The sequence below is a fragment of the Nyctereutes procyonoides genome, unplaced genomic scaffold, assembly GCF_905146905.1.
Source record: "Nyctereutes procyonoides isolate TBG_1078 unplaced genomic scaffold, NYPRO_anot_genome, whole genome shotgun sequence".
Lineage (NCBI taxonomy): Eukaryota > Metazoa > Chordata > Mammalia > Carnivora > Canidae > Nyctereutes > Nyctereutes procyonoides.
Window position 1 is genome coordinate 2,364,151 of NW_026575031.1, and position 13,009 is coordinate 2,377,159.

Below are 13,009 nucleotides of genomic sequence, written 5' to 3' on the forward strand. Positions count from 1 at the left end.
AAGCAGTTTTTACTGATGATAATGATGATGGTCATTAGGGCCTTGGAGACTTTTAAAAGGATCTAAGGATGAATGAATAAATAAAAACCATGATGACTCATTCTGCACCCAGTGTCATTAGCTTCACACACATGGGCACGGTTCCTCTCCCTCACAAAACTGCACTATTTAAATACATGTTAATTTCTTTTTCAAACAGAATGAGTATAATGCATTCAAAATATCATGAGATTGTGGAATGTCAGCAATCAAGTAGGAATGCTGCAGAAAGTAAATATGTCTTACCAGGTTGATTTTTTTTTTTTTTCCTAAGACTAGTTCTTGTAGAACAACCACCAGATTCTTTCAGGCTCTATGTTTCTTCCTTCCCTTCTAAATGAAAGGAGTCTACTGTTTACTATATTTTCATTGCCTTCTTTATTTTATGTTTTGAATATATTAAAGAATGTCAAGTGGAATTTCCTTCCGGTATTGCTTCAGATTGAGTGGGGATAAAAGAGGATACCAGGATCTTAGAGCATCATCTTTTACATTATTAAATTAATACAGGTCAATAAATATTTGATATTCATATTCATGAAAATGTGAATATATAGACCTTGACTTTTAATACTAGCATACAGGTACTAAGAGGTATTCCAGAATTATTTTTATAAAGACATATGTAGTATTTTCTCAAAGGTAAGATTGTCACAAAGTGGTGTGTTACAGCCATTAAGGTGTATTCCATTTCACAAAGGATTAAACTATAGAAATCCCAAGGCTGCAAAAAGATTTAGTTATGCTCATCAGGCACTGAGTTTATTAGGACAGTCTCTGTTTTTCTCTTTATGAGCCAATTTCAAAGTCGTCGATAGGCTTCCTAATGACATGTGTAAGTAGCCGCTTCTCTGTTTTCTGTATACCTATTTTCCTTTTCTTCTTGCGGCAGACACTGTAACCGTGAAAAGGACATCGAGCCAGAAGTCAGATAATGAGGATTCTATACCTAACTACCTACTCAGGGGCCAGGTGATCCATCATGGGATGGTGACCAGTGCCATCTGTGACTTGCTCTCTTCCATACAGTATAAGGACAACAGCACCCCAGGGTTGGCATAATTTCGTTTAGCCTGCAAAAACAGAACGAAACAAAACAAGAACAAAAACCAATCACCCACGACCCAAGAGAGAAGTGAATTACAGAAAGGGTCTGGCTTTAGACAGATTCAGTGTATTAAAATTTGTACGTAAACCAAAGATAAATGAGGAGACAGTTATTCACTTTACTTTAGAAATATCTGATATAGGAAATGATGCATTTTAAAAGCTCACTTCCATAAAACGTTCAAAGCACAATTCAATTTGCAAATATTGATTTAAAATACACCTATGGCGAGGCCTGAGGTACAGCTGCATTTTAAAACTCACTAAGGGGCTTTGTACACAATTTAGGCTAATACGGTAAAGAAATAGTACATCACGCTGGGATTGATTGTTCCAGGCAAATCCAGTCACTACTGTTTACATGAGGCTGCTCCAATGAAAACCAGAATCTTCCACCTGCCTGGGAAGAGTGAGAACTTCCCGCCTGTTGCTGTTCCAGCGGCGGCTACTAGGCCTTGAGTCTGACTCCGGGGCAGAGCACCATCAGGTTCAGGAGGACCCGGTGCCCCCGGGCTCCAGCCCCCCCAGCCCCCCGGTGAAGGCCGGTGGGAGGCCCCAGCGCGCGCGGCCGCTCTCCTGGGGAGAATCACAGCCCTTTAAGTCTAATGCTTCGGGAACACGAGGGGCGGAGCTCCCGCTGGAGTCTGAGCTGGTTTGGGGGCCAGATTGTGGCCATCGGTGGGCGGTGTGTGTTGGGCAGTACACCTGGCCCCGGGGCGCGGTCAGCACCGGGTGGTCCCCGCGGTCAGCACCTGGGCGGTCCCCGCGGTCAGCACCAGGCGGTCCCCGCGGTCAGCACCGGGCCGTCCCCGCGGTCAGCACCGGGCGGTCCCCGCGGTCAGCACCGGGCCGTCCCCCGCGGTCAGCACCGAGCGGTCCCCGCGGTCAGCACCTGGGCGGTCCCCGCGGTCAGCACCAAGCGGTCCCCGCGGTCAGCACCTGGGCGGTCCCGGCGGTCAGCACCGGGCTGTCCCCCGCGGTCAGCACCGGGCCGTCCCCCGCGGTCAGCACCAAGTAGTCCCCGCGGTCAGCACCAAGCGGTCCCCGCGGTTAGCACCAGGCGGTCCCCGTGGTTAGCACCGGACCGTCCCCGCGGTCAGCACCTGGGCGGTCCCCGCGGTCAGCACCTGGGCGGTCCCCGCGGTCAGCACCGGGCGGTCCCCACGGTCAGCACCTGGGCGGTCCCCGCGGTCAGCACCTGGGCGGTCCCCGCGGTCAGCACCGGGCCGTCCCCCGCGGTCAGCACCTGGGCGGTCCCCGCGGTCAGCACCGAGCGGTCCCGCGGTCAGCACCGGGCGGTCCCGGCGGTCAGCACCGAGCGGTCTCCGCGGTCAGCACCGAGCGGTCCCGCGGTCAGCACCGAGCGGTCTCCGCGGTCAGCACCGGGCGGTCCCGGCGGTCAGCACCGGGCCGTCCCCCGCGGTCAGCACCGGGCGGTCCCCGCGGTCAGCACCTGGGCGGTCCCCGCGGTCAGCACCGGGCGGTCCCCGCGGTCAGCACCGGGCGGTCCCCGCGGTCAGCACCGAGCGGTCCCCGCGGTCAGCACCGGGCGGTCTCCGCGGTCAGCACCGGGCGGTCCCGGCGGTCAGCACCGGGCCGTCCCCCGCGGTCAGCACCGGGCGGTCCCCGCGGTCAGCACCGAGCGGTCCCGCGGTCAGCACCGAGCGGTCCCGCGGTCAGCACCGGGCGGTCTCCGCGGTCAGCACCGGGCGGTCCCGGCGGTCAGCACCGGGCCGTCCCCCGCGGTCAGCACCGGGCGGTCCCCGCGGTCAGCACCGAGCGGTCCCGCGGTCAGCACCGGGCGGTCCCCGCGGTCAGCACCGAGCGGTCCCGCGGTCAGCACCGGGCGGTCCCGGCGGTCAGCACCGGGCCGTCCCCCGCGGTCAGCACCGGGCGGTCCCCGCGGTCAGCACCTGGGCGGTCCCCGCGGTCAGCACCGAGCGGTCCCGCGGTCAGCACCGGGCGGTCCCCGCGGTCAGCACCGAGCGGTCCCGCGGTCAGCACCGGGCGGTCCCCGCGGTCAGCACCGGGCCGTCCCCCGCGGTCAGCACCGGGCGGTCCCCGCGGTCAGCACCGAGCGGTCCCGCGGTCAGCACCGGGCGGTCCCGGCGGTCAGCACCGGGCCGTCCCCCGCGGTCAGCACCGGGCGGTCCCCGCGGTCAGCACCGAGCGGTCCCGCGGTCAGCACCGAGCGGTCTCCGCGGTCAGCACCGGGCGGTCCCGGCGGTCAGCACCGGGCCGTCCCCCGCGGTCAGCACCGGGCGGTCCCCGCGGTCAGCACCTGGGCGGTCCCCGCGGTCAGCACCGAGCGGTCCCGCGGTCAGCACCGGGCGGTCCCCGCGGTCAGCACCGAGCGGTCCCGCGGTCAGCACCGGGCGGTCCCGGCGGTCAGCACCGGGCCGTCCCCCGCGGTCAGCACCGGGCGGTCCCCGCGGTCAGCACCGAGCGGTCCCGCGGTGAGCACCGGGCGGTCCCCGCGGTCAGCACCGGGAGGTCCCCGCGGTCAGCACCGAGCGGTCCCGCGGTCAGCACCGGGCGGTCCCGGCGGTCAGCACCGGGCCGTCCCCCGCGGTCAGCACCGGGCGGTCCCCGCGGTCAGCACCGAGCGGTCCCGCGGTCAGCACCGAGCGGTCTCCGCGGTCAGCACCGGGCGGTCCCGGCGGTCAGCACCGGGCCGTCCCCCGCGGTCAGCACTGGGCGGTCCCCGCGGTCAGCACCGAGCGGTCCCGCGGTTAGCACCGAGCGGTCTCCGCGGTCAACACCGGGCCGTCCCCCGCGGTCAGCACCGGGCGGTCCCCGCGGTCAGCACCGGGCGGTCCCCGCGGTCAGCACCGGGCGGTCCCGGCGGTCAGCACCGGGCGGTCCCCGCGGTCAGCACCGAGCGGTCCCGCGGTCAGCACCGAGCGGTCTCCGCGGTCAACACCGGGCCGTCCCCCGCGGTCAGCACCGGGCGGTCCCCGCGGTCAGCACCTGGAGTACCGAGCGCCCGCACCTCCTCGCAGTTCCGTCTGTGCATCCTGGGTGCAACATGGCTTGGACTGGAACACAGGGCCAAGTAGTTGAAAAGAGTACGTTCAACACTCTGCATGGCCCCGAGTGTGGCAGTGTGGCGGAGAAGGGCCAAGGGAAGGGCAGGGCAGTGAGGCTGGCGCCCCACCAACTGGCTGGGGGCAGGAATGCTCAGGCTGCGCTCTCTCCCCTCTCACAGGCCGTCACCAGGCCATTTCAGTCTGCACTTCCTTTCAGCTTCTAACAGCTCCCACCGGCCTGGAGGACTTTAGCACCGAGGATCTCTTTTTAATAGAATCTCTACAACAGGGCCTGGCGGTCGCCTGTCTTCCGAGTCTTCTTGCTGCTGGAAACACAGACATCAGGTCTCCCAGCACCCTGTTTGAATCAGGTGAGGAAGCAGAAGGTGATGTGCATCTCAAGGAAAGGGGTATGTGAGTCCTGGATGACAACCTGGATGCTTTGCCTTCAATTTGAAGACCCTCAGCTTCTTCAAAGTAAAGTGCCTCCTCCTAAGTGGCTCATTGGCTCTGCAGTGGCCCCTCATTCCATCACAACATCTCTGGGGACACCGAGAACTATCACTACCCCCAGGATATGACCTATGTCATTGGCATTGCCAGGACACTCGTGTTCTTCCTGGCATAAAAGAAAACAAGCAGGGACACCTGGGTGGCTCAGCAGTTGAATGGTCTGCCTTTGGCTGGGGACCTGATCCTGGGGCCCTGGGATCAAGTCCTACATCAGGCTCCCCGCACGGAGCCTGCTTCTCCCTCTGCATGTGTCTCTGCCTCTCTGTGTCTCTCATGAATAAATAAATAAAATCTTAAAAAAAAAGAAAAGAAAACAAGCAGGATGTTAATGTCAAAATGGACCTGCTAGTATTTGAGAAACCTCTTTAGGTTTCTGCATACACACTTAAGTAAATTTTTAAAATTTAATAATTATGTAATAAGTGGAAATAGATATAAATACAGGGAATACATACAGTGTTTCAGATTACTGGTTATTAATTAACTAATTAATAGGTGTTGCCCATAATTACCACTTAGTGAGTTTTGCCCTTATAGTCATATTATGTTTGGATTCTGAATAGTTTTGTGTCTTCACTTCAATGTGTTTGGAAAAACCAAGTTAGAAAAGAGGAAAAAATTACATGGCATTCAAAACTATGTGTGGCCATATACATTCAATTCAAGGTATTACTTTAGGATGTCATCCAACTGTAAATGCAAAAATACTGAAGTGTATTTATCTATGCAGATACACACCTAGGGCACAGCACATGATCTGTGGTGACTTAGTGTGTGGTGTCATGCTTTTCATGGACTAGTCACAATTCAGGGTCATGACCATAACTTAACTCTTAGAAACTGTTTTTTGTGTACCTTTACATCTCATAAAGACTTTTATGAGTAAAGAAGAATATTTTTATATTGAAAAATGCAATTTGTTGTGGATGTAAGAAACGTATGCCTATAACTACTGTGATAGGTGCTTGGATTACTTTCATGCATTTGTAATGGATTTGCATAAATCTAGTCTGAGACTACAAGAAGGAGGGGACAGGAAAAAAACCTCGGTTATGACGACAAGATGCTTTATTTATTTATTTATTTATTGGTGTTAAATTTACCAACATACAGAATAACACCCAGTGCTCATCCCATCAAGTGGCCCCCTCAGTGCCCGTCAACCATTCACCCCACACCCCCCGCCCTCCTCCCCTTCCACCACCCCTAGTTCGTTTCCCAGAGTTAGGAGTCTTTATGTTCTGTCTCCCTTTCTGATATTTCCCACACATTTCTTCTCCCTTCCCTTATATTCCCTTTCACTATTATTTATATTGCCCAAATGAATGAGAACATATAATGTTTGTCCTTCTCCGATTGACTTACTTCACTCAGCCTAATACCCTCCAGTTCCATCCACGTTGAAGAAAATGGTGGGTATTTGTCGTTTCTAATGGCTGAGGAATATTCCACTGTATACATAAACCACATCTTCTTTATCCATTCATCTTTCGATGGACACCGAGGCTCCTTCCACAGTTTGGCTATTGTGGCCACTGCTGCTGTAAACATTGGGGTGCAGGTGTCCCGCGTTTCATTGCATCTGAATCTTTGGGGTAAATCCCCAACAGTGCAATTGCTCGGTCGTAGGGCAGGTCTATTTTTAACTCTTTGAGGAACCTCCACACAGTTTTCCAGAGTGGCTGCACCAGTTCACATTCCCACCAACAGTGCAAGAGTGTTCCCCTTTCTCCACATCCTCTCCAACATTTGTTGTTTCCTGCCTTGTTAATTTTCCCCATTCTCACTGGTGTGAGGTGGGATCTCATTGTGGTTTTGATTTGTATTTCCCTGATGGCAAGTGATGCAGAGCATTTCCTCATGTGCATGTTGGCCATGTCTATGTCTTCCTCTGTGAGATTTCTCTTCATGTCTTTTGCCCATTTCATGATTGGATTGTTTGTTTCTTTGGTGTTGAGTTTAAGAAGTTCTTCATAGATCTTGGAAACTAGCCCTTTATCTGATGTGTCATTTGCAAATATCTTCTCCCATTCTGTAGGTTGTCTTTTAGGTTTGTTGACTGTATCCTTTGCTGTGCAAAAGCTTCTTTTCTTGATGAAGTCCCAATAGTTCATTTTTGCTTTTGTTTCTTTTGCCTTCGTGGATGTATCTTGCAAGAAGTTACTGTGGCCGAGTTCAAAAAGGGTGTTGCCTGTGTTCTCCTCTAGGATTTTGATGGAATCTTGTCTCACATTTAGATCTTTCATCCATTTTGAGTGTATCTTTGTGTATGGTGAAAGAGAGTGGTCCAGTTTCATTCTTCTGCATGTGGATGTCCAATTTTCCCAGCACCATTTATTGAAGAGACTGTCTTTCTTCCAGTGGATCGTCTTTCCTCCTTTGTCGAATATTAGTTGACCATAAAGTTCAGGGTCCACTTCTGGGTTCTCTATTCTGTTCCATTGATCTATGTGTCTGTTTTTGTGCCAGTACCACACTGTCTTGAGGACCACAGCTTTGTAGTACAACCTGAAATCTGGCATTGTGATGCTCCCAGCTATGGTTTTCTTTTGTAAAATTCCCCTGGCTATTCGGGGTCTTTTCTGATTCCACACAAATCTTTTTTTTTTTTTTTATAAATTAATTTTTATTGGTGTTCAATTTACCAACATACAGAATAACACCCAGTGCTCATCCCGTCAAGTGTACCCCTCAGTGCCCGTCACCCGTTCACCCCCACCCCCCACCCTCCTCCCCCTCCACCACCCCTAGTTCATTTCCCAGAGTTAGAAGTCTTTATGTTCTGTCTCCCTTTCTGATATTTCTCACACATTTCTTCTCCCTTCCCATATATTCCCTTTCGCTATTATTCATATTCCCCAAATGAATGAGAACATACACTGTTTGTCCTTCTCCGGTTACTGTGGCCAAGTTCAAAAAGGGTGTTGCCTGGGATTTTGATGGAATCTTGTCTCACATTTAGATCTTTCATCCATTTTGAGTTTATCTTTGTGTATGGTGCAAGAGAGTGGTCCAGTTTCATTCTTCTGCATGTGGATGTCCAATTTTCCCAGCACCATTTACTGAAGAGACTGTCTTTCTTCTAGTGGATCGTCTTTCCTCCTTTATCGTATATTAGTTGAGCATAAAGTTCAGGGTCCACTTCTGGGTTCTCTGTTCTGTTCCATTGATCTATATGTTTGTTTTTGTGCCAGTACCACACTGTCTTGATGAACACAGCTTTGTAGTACAACCTGAAATCTGGCATTGTGATGCCCCCAGATATGGTTTTCTTTTTTTAAAATTCCCCTGGCTGTTTGGGGTCTTTTCTGATTCCACACAAATCTTAAAATAATTTGTTCTAAGTCTCTGAAGAAAGTCCATGGTATTTTGATAGGGATTGCATTATACGTGTAAATTGCCCTGGGTAACATTGACATTTTCACAATATTAATTCTGTCAATCCATGAGCATGGAATATTTTTCCATCTCTTTGTGTCTTCCTCAATTTCTTTCAGAAGTGTTCTGTAGTTTTTAGGGTATATTTTGAGAACCATTTGAATGGTAAATGGTTCTCCAACCTTTTATTTTCAGGTTGTAGGTGTCCTTCTGTCTAAAATGAGTCTCTTGTAGACAGCAAATAGATGGGTCCTGTTTTTTAATCCAGTCTGAAACTCTGCGCCTTTTGATGGGGTCATTAAGCCCATTCACGTTCAGAGTTACTTGAACTTCTTCTTAAAGGGGAGTTTTAAGAGTCCCCCTTAAAATTTCTTGCAGAGCTGGTTTGGAGGTCACATATTCTTTCAGTTCCTGCCTGTCTTGGAAGCTCTTTATCTCTCCTTCCATTTTGAATGAGAGCCTTGCTGGATAAAGTATTCTTGGTTGCATGTTCTTCTCATTTAGGACCCTGAATATATCCTGCCAGCCCTTTCTGGCCTGCCAGGTCTCTGTGGAGAGGTCTGCTGTTACCCTAATATTCCTCCCCATGAAAGTCAGGGACTTCTTGTCTCTTGCTGCTTTAAGGATCTTCTCTTTATCTTTGGAATTTGCAAGCTTCACTATTAGATGTCGAGGTGTTGAACGGTTTTTATTGATTTTAGGGGGGGATCTCTCTATTTCCTGGATCTGAATGCCTGTTTCCCTTCCCAGATTGGGAAAGTTTTCAGCTAGGATTTGTTCAAATACATATTCTGGCCCTCTGTCCCTTTCGGCGCCCTCGGGAACCCCAATTAAACGTAGGTTTTTCTTCCTTAGAGTGTCATTTATTTGCCTTAATCTGTCTTCATGGTCCCTTAATTGTCTCTTTTTTCCTCAGTTTCCCTCTTTGCCATTAACTTGTCTTCTATGTCACTCACTCGTTCTTCCACCTCGTTAACCCTCGTCGTTAGGACTTCTAGTTTGGATTGCATCTCATTCAATTGATTTTTAATTTCTGCCTGATTGGATCTAAATTCTGCAGTCATGAAGTCTCGTGAGGCCTTAATGCTTTTTTCTAGAGCCACCAGTAGCTGTATAATAGTGCTTCTGAATTGGCTTTCTGACATTGAAGTGTAATCCAGATTTTGTAACTCTGTGGGAAAGAGGGCTGTTTCTGATTCTTTCTTTTGAAGTGAGGTTTTCCTTCTAGTCATTTTGCTCAGTGCAGAGTGGCCAAAAACAAGCTGTATTGGAACACGGGGGAGTATCACTGGTCCCTCTAGCTGGTCTTCTGGGGGAGGGGCCTGCTGCGCTGATTTTCAGGTGTTAGCACTTGGGGGAGCTGCTCTGCCCCTGCCTGCTGCAGGGCTCAGTGGGGGTTGTTTACCCCGTCGGGCCCCAGGAGGAACAGCCCCAGTGGCTATGGCAGCTCTGGAAGCCTGGATTCAGCCTCCGCAGGAACTACGGGGCTCGGGGCTCTCGGCTCTCCGTCCGCACGGCCTGGAGGCTCCGGGGCGGGGCCGCTGATCTGCTCAGCTCGGGGCAGGAGCGTCTTCGCTGTCTCGGGCCCTCCCGGCCTCTGCCTGTCCCGGGGGAGGCCGGATCCTGGGCTGTGTCCCGGCGCCCTGTGCTCCGGGGCCTGCGCTGATGGATTCGCGCTCCCGCCCCGCAGCTCCCTCCCTGGAGCCGCTCCCGAGCCCCTCCGAGCTGCTCCGGTCGGCCCCGCCGTGCGCGCTGCAGCCCTTAGGGAGCTCGGAGCACTCTCCTGCGCTCGCAGGTGTCTGTTAGTGTCCCCGGGAGCCCGAGGGCATCCCCGCCCTCCTGGGTCCTGCTCCAACTCCCTGCGGGCCCCTTTCCGCCCGCCCGGGAAGGTTGGTGCAGCTCCTGCTCCTCCGGGACGGGGCTCTCCTGTCCTGGGGACACTCGCCCCGGCCTCAGCCCGGCTCCTCCGGGGCCCCTCCCCCTCGGAGGCCTTTTGTTTCTTTATTTCTTTTTCCCCGTCTTCCTACCTTGATAGAAGCGCGGACTCTTCTCACTGTAGCATTCCAGCTGGTCTCTCTTTACATCTCAGGCCGAATTCGTAAATTTTCAGGATGGTTTGAAGGTTATCTAGGTAATTTGGTGGGGACAGGCGATTTGGGGACCCTGCTCTTCCGCCATCTTGCCCCTCCCTGATTCCACACAAATCTTAAAATAATTTGTTCTAACTCTCTGAAGAAAGTCCATGGTATTTTGATAGGGATTGCATTAAACGTGTACATTGCCCTGGGTAACATTGACATTTTCAGTATATTAATTCTGCCAATCCATGAGCTTGGAATATTTCTCCATCTCTTTGTGTCTTCCCCAATTTCTTTCAGAAGTCTTCTATAGTTTTTAGGGTATAGATCCTTTACCTTTTTGGTTAGGTTTATTCCTAGGTATCATATGCTTTTGGGTGCAATTGTAAATGGGATTGACTCCTTAATTTCTTTCTTCAGTCTCATTGTTAGTGTATAGAAATGCCATTGATTTCTGGGCATTGATTTTGTATCCTGCCATGCTACCAATTGCTGTATGAGTTCTAGAAATCTTGGGGTGGAGGCTTTTGGGTTTTCTATGCAGAGTACCATGTCATCGGCGAAGAGGGAGAGTTTGACTTCTTCTTTGCCAATTTGAATGCCTTTAATGTCTTTTTGTTGTCTGATTGCTGAGGTTAGGACTTCCAGGACTATATTGAATAGCAGTGGTGAGAGTGGACATCCCTGTCTTGTTCCTGATCTTAGGGGAAAGGCTCCCAGTGCTTCCCCATTGAGAATGATATTTGCTGTGGGCTTTTCGTAGATGGCTTCTAAGATGTTGAGGAATGTTCCCTCTATCCCTACGCTCTGAAGAGTTTTGATCAGGAGTGGATGCTGTATTTTGTCAGATGCTTTCTCTGCATCTAATGAGAGGATCATATGGTTCTTGGTTTTTCTCTTGCTGATATGATGAATCACATTGATTGTTTTACAAGTGTTGAACCAGCCTTGTGTCTGGGGGATAAATCCTACTTGGTCATGGTAAATAATTTTCTTAATGTACTATTGGATCCTATTGGCTAGTATCTTGTTGAGAATTTTTGCATCCATGTTCATCAGGGATATTGGTCTGTAATTCTTTTTGGTGGGGTCTTTGTCTGGTTTTGGAATTAAGGTGATGCTGGCCTCATAGAACAAATTTGGAAGTACTCCATCTCTTTCTATCTTTCCAAACAGCTTTAGTAGAATAGGTATGGTTTCTTCTTTAAACGTTTGATAGAATTTGTGACCCAGTATGTGGTCTATTCTGGAGAAAGTTCCATGTGCACTTGAGAAGAATGTGTATTCAGTTGAGTTTGGATGTAAAGTTCTGTAGATATCTGTGAAATCCATCTGGTCCAGTGTATCATTTAAAGCTCTAGTTTCTTTGGAGATGTTGTGCTTAGAAGACCTATCAAGTATAGAAAGAGCTAGATTGAAGTCACCAGGTATAAGTGTATTATTATCTAAGCATTTCTTCACTTTGGTTATTAATTGATTGATATATTTGGCAGCTCCCACATTCGGGACATATATATTGAGGATTGTTAAGTCCTCTTGTTGGATAGATCCTTTAAGTATGATATAGTGTCCCTCTTCATCTCTCACTACAGTCTTCGGGGTAAATTTTAGTTTATCTGATATAAGGATGGCTACCCCTGCTTTCTTTTGAGGACCATTTGAATGGTAAATGGTTCTCCAACCTTTTATTTTCAGGCTGTAGGTGTCCTTCTGTCTAAAATGAGTCTCCTGTAGACAGCAAATAGATGGGTCCTGCTTTTTTATCCAGTCTGAAACCCTCTGCCTTTTGATGGGGTCATTAAGCCCGTTCACGTTCAGGGTTACTATTGACAGATGTGAGTTTAGTGTCATCATGATATCTATTCAGTCCTTGTTTTTGTGGATTGTTCCAATGAACTTCTTCTTAAAGGGGAATTTTAAGAGTCCCCCTTAAAATTTCTTGCAGAGCTGGTTTGGAGGTCACATATTCTTTCAGTTCCTGCCTGTCTTGGAAGCTCTTTATCTCTCCTTCGCATTTTGAATGAGAGCCTTGCTGGATAAAGTATTCTTGGTTGCATGTTCTTCTCATTTAGGACCCTGAATATATCCTGCCAGCCCTTTCTGGCCTGCCAGGTCTCTGTGGAGAGGTCTGCTGTTACCCTAATATTCCTCCCCATGAAAGTCAGGGACTTCTTGTCTCTTGCTGCTTTAAGGATCTTCTCTTTATCTTTGGAATTTGCAAGCTTAACTATTAGATGTCAAGGTGTTGAACGGTTTTTATTGATTTTTGGGGGGATCTCTCTATTTCCTGGATCTGAATGCCTGTTTCCCTTCCCAGATTAGGAATGGTTTTCAGCTAGGATTTGTTCAAATACATAATCTGGCCCTCTGGCCCTTTCGGCGCCCTCGGGAACCCCATTTATATGTAGGTTTTTCTTCCTCAGGCTGTCGTTTATTTCCCTTAATCTGTCTTCATGGTCTTTTAATTGTTTGTCTCTTTTTTCCTCAGTTTCTCTCTTTGCCATCAACTTGTCTTCTATGTCACTCAATCGTTCTTCCACCTCGTTAACCCTCGTCGTTAGGACTTCTAGTTTGGATTGCATCTCATTCAATTGATTTTTAAGTTCTGCCTGATTGGATCTAAATTCTGCAGTCATGAAGTCTCTTGAGTCCTGTATGCTTTTTTCTAGAGCCACCAGTAGCTGTGTAATAGTGCTTCTGAATTGGCTTTCTGACATTGAATTGTAATCCAGATTTTGTAACTCTTTGGGAGAGAGGACTGTTTCTGATTCTTTCTTTTGAGGTGAGGTTTTCCTTTTAGTCATTTTGCTCAGTGCAGAGTGGCCAAAAACAAGTTGTATTGGGAAAAGGAGGAAAAGAGAGGAG

General features: G+C 49.8%; 1 protein-coding gene across 1 annotated transcript; it reads left to right on the plus strand.

The window, feature by feature from the left end:
* The first annotated feature begins 1,751 nt into the window (after window positions 1–1,751).
* LOC129504104 (collagen alpha-1(III) chain-like) lies at window positions 1,752–4,205 on the plus strand. Its single transcript, XM_055316615.1, has one exon. It carries the CDS (start codon window positions 1,752–1,754, stop codon window positions 4,203–4,205), a length of 2,454 nt encoding a protein of 817 aa, XP_055172590.1.
* The last annotated feature ends 8,804 nt before the right edge of the window (window positions 4,206–13,009 follow it).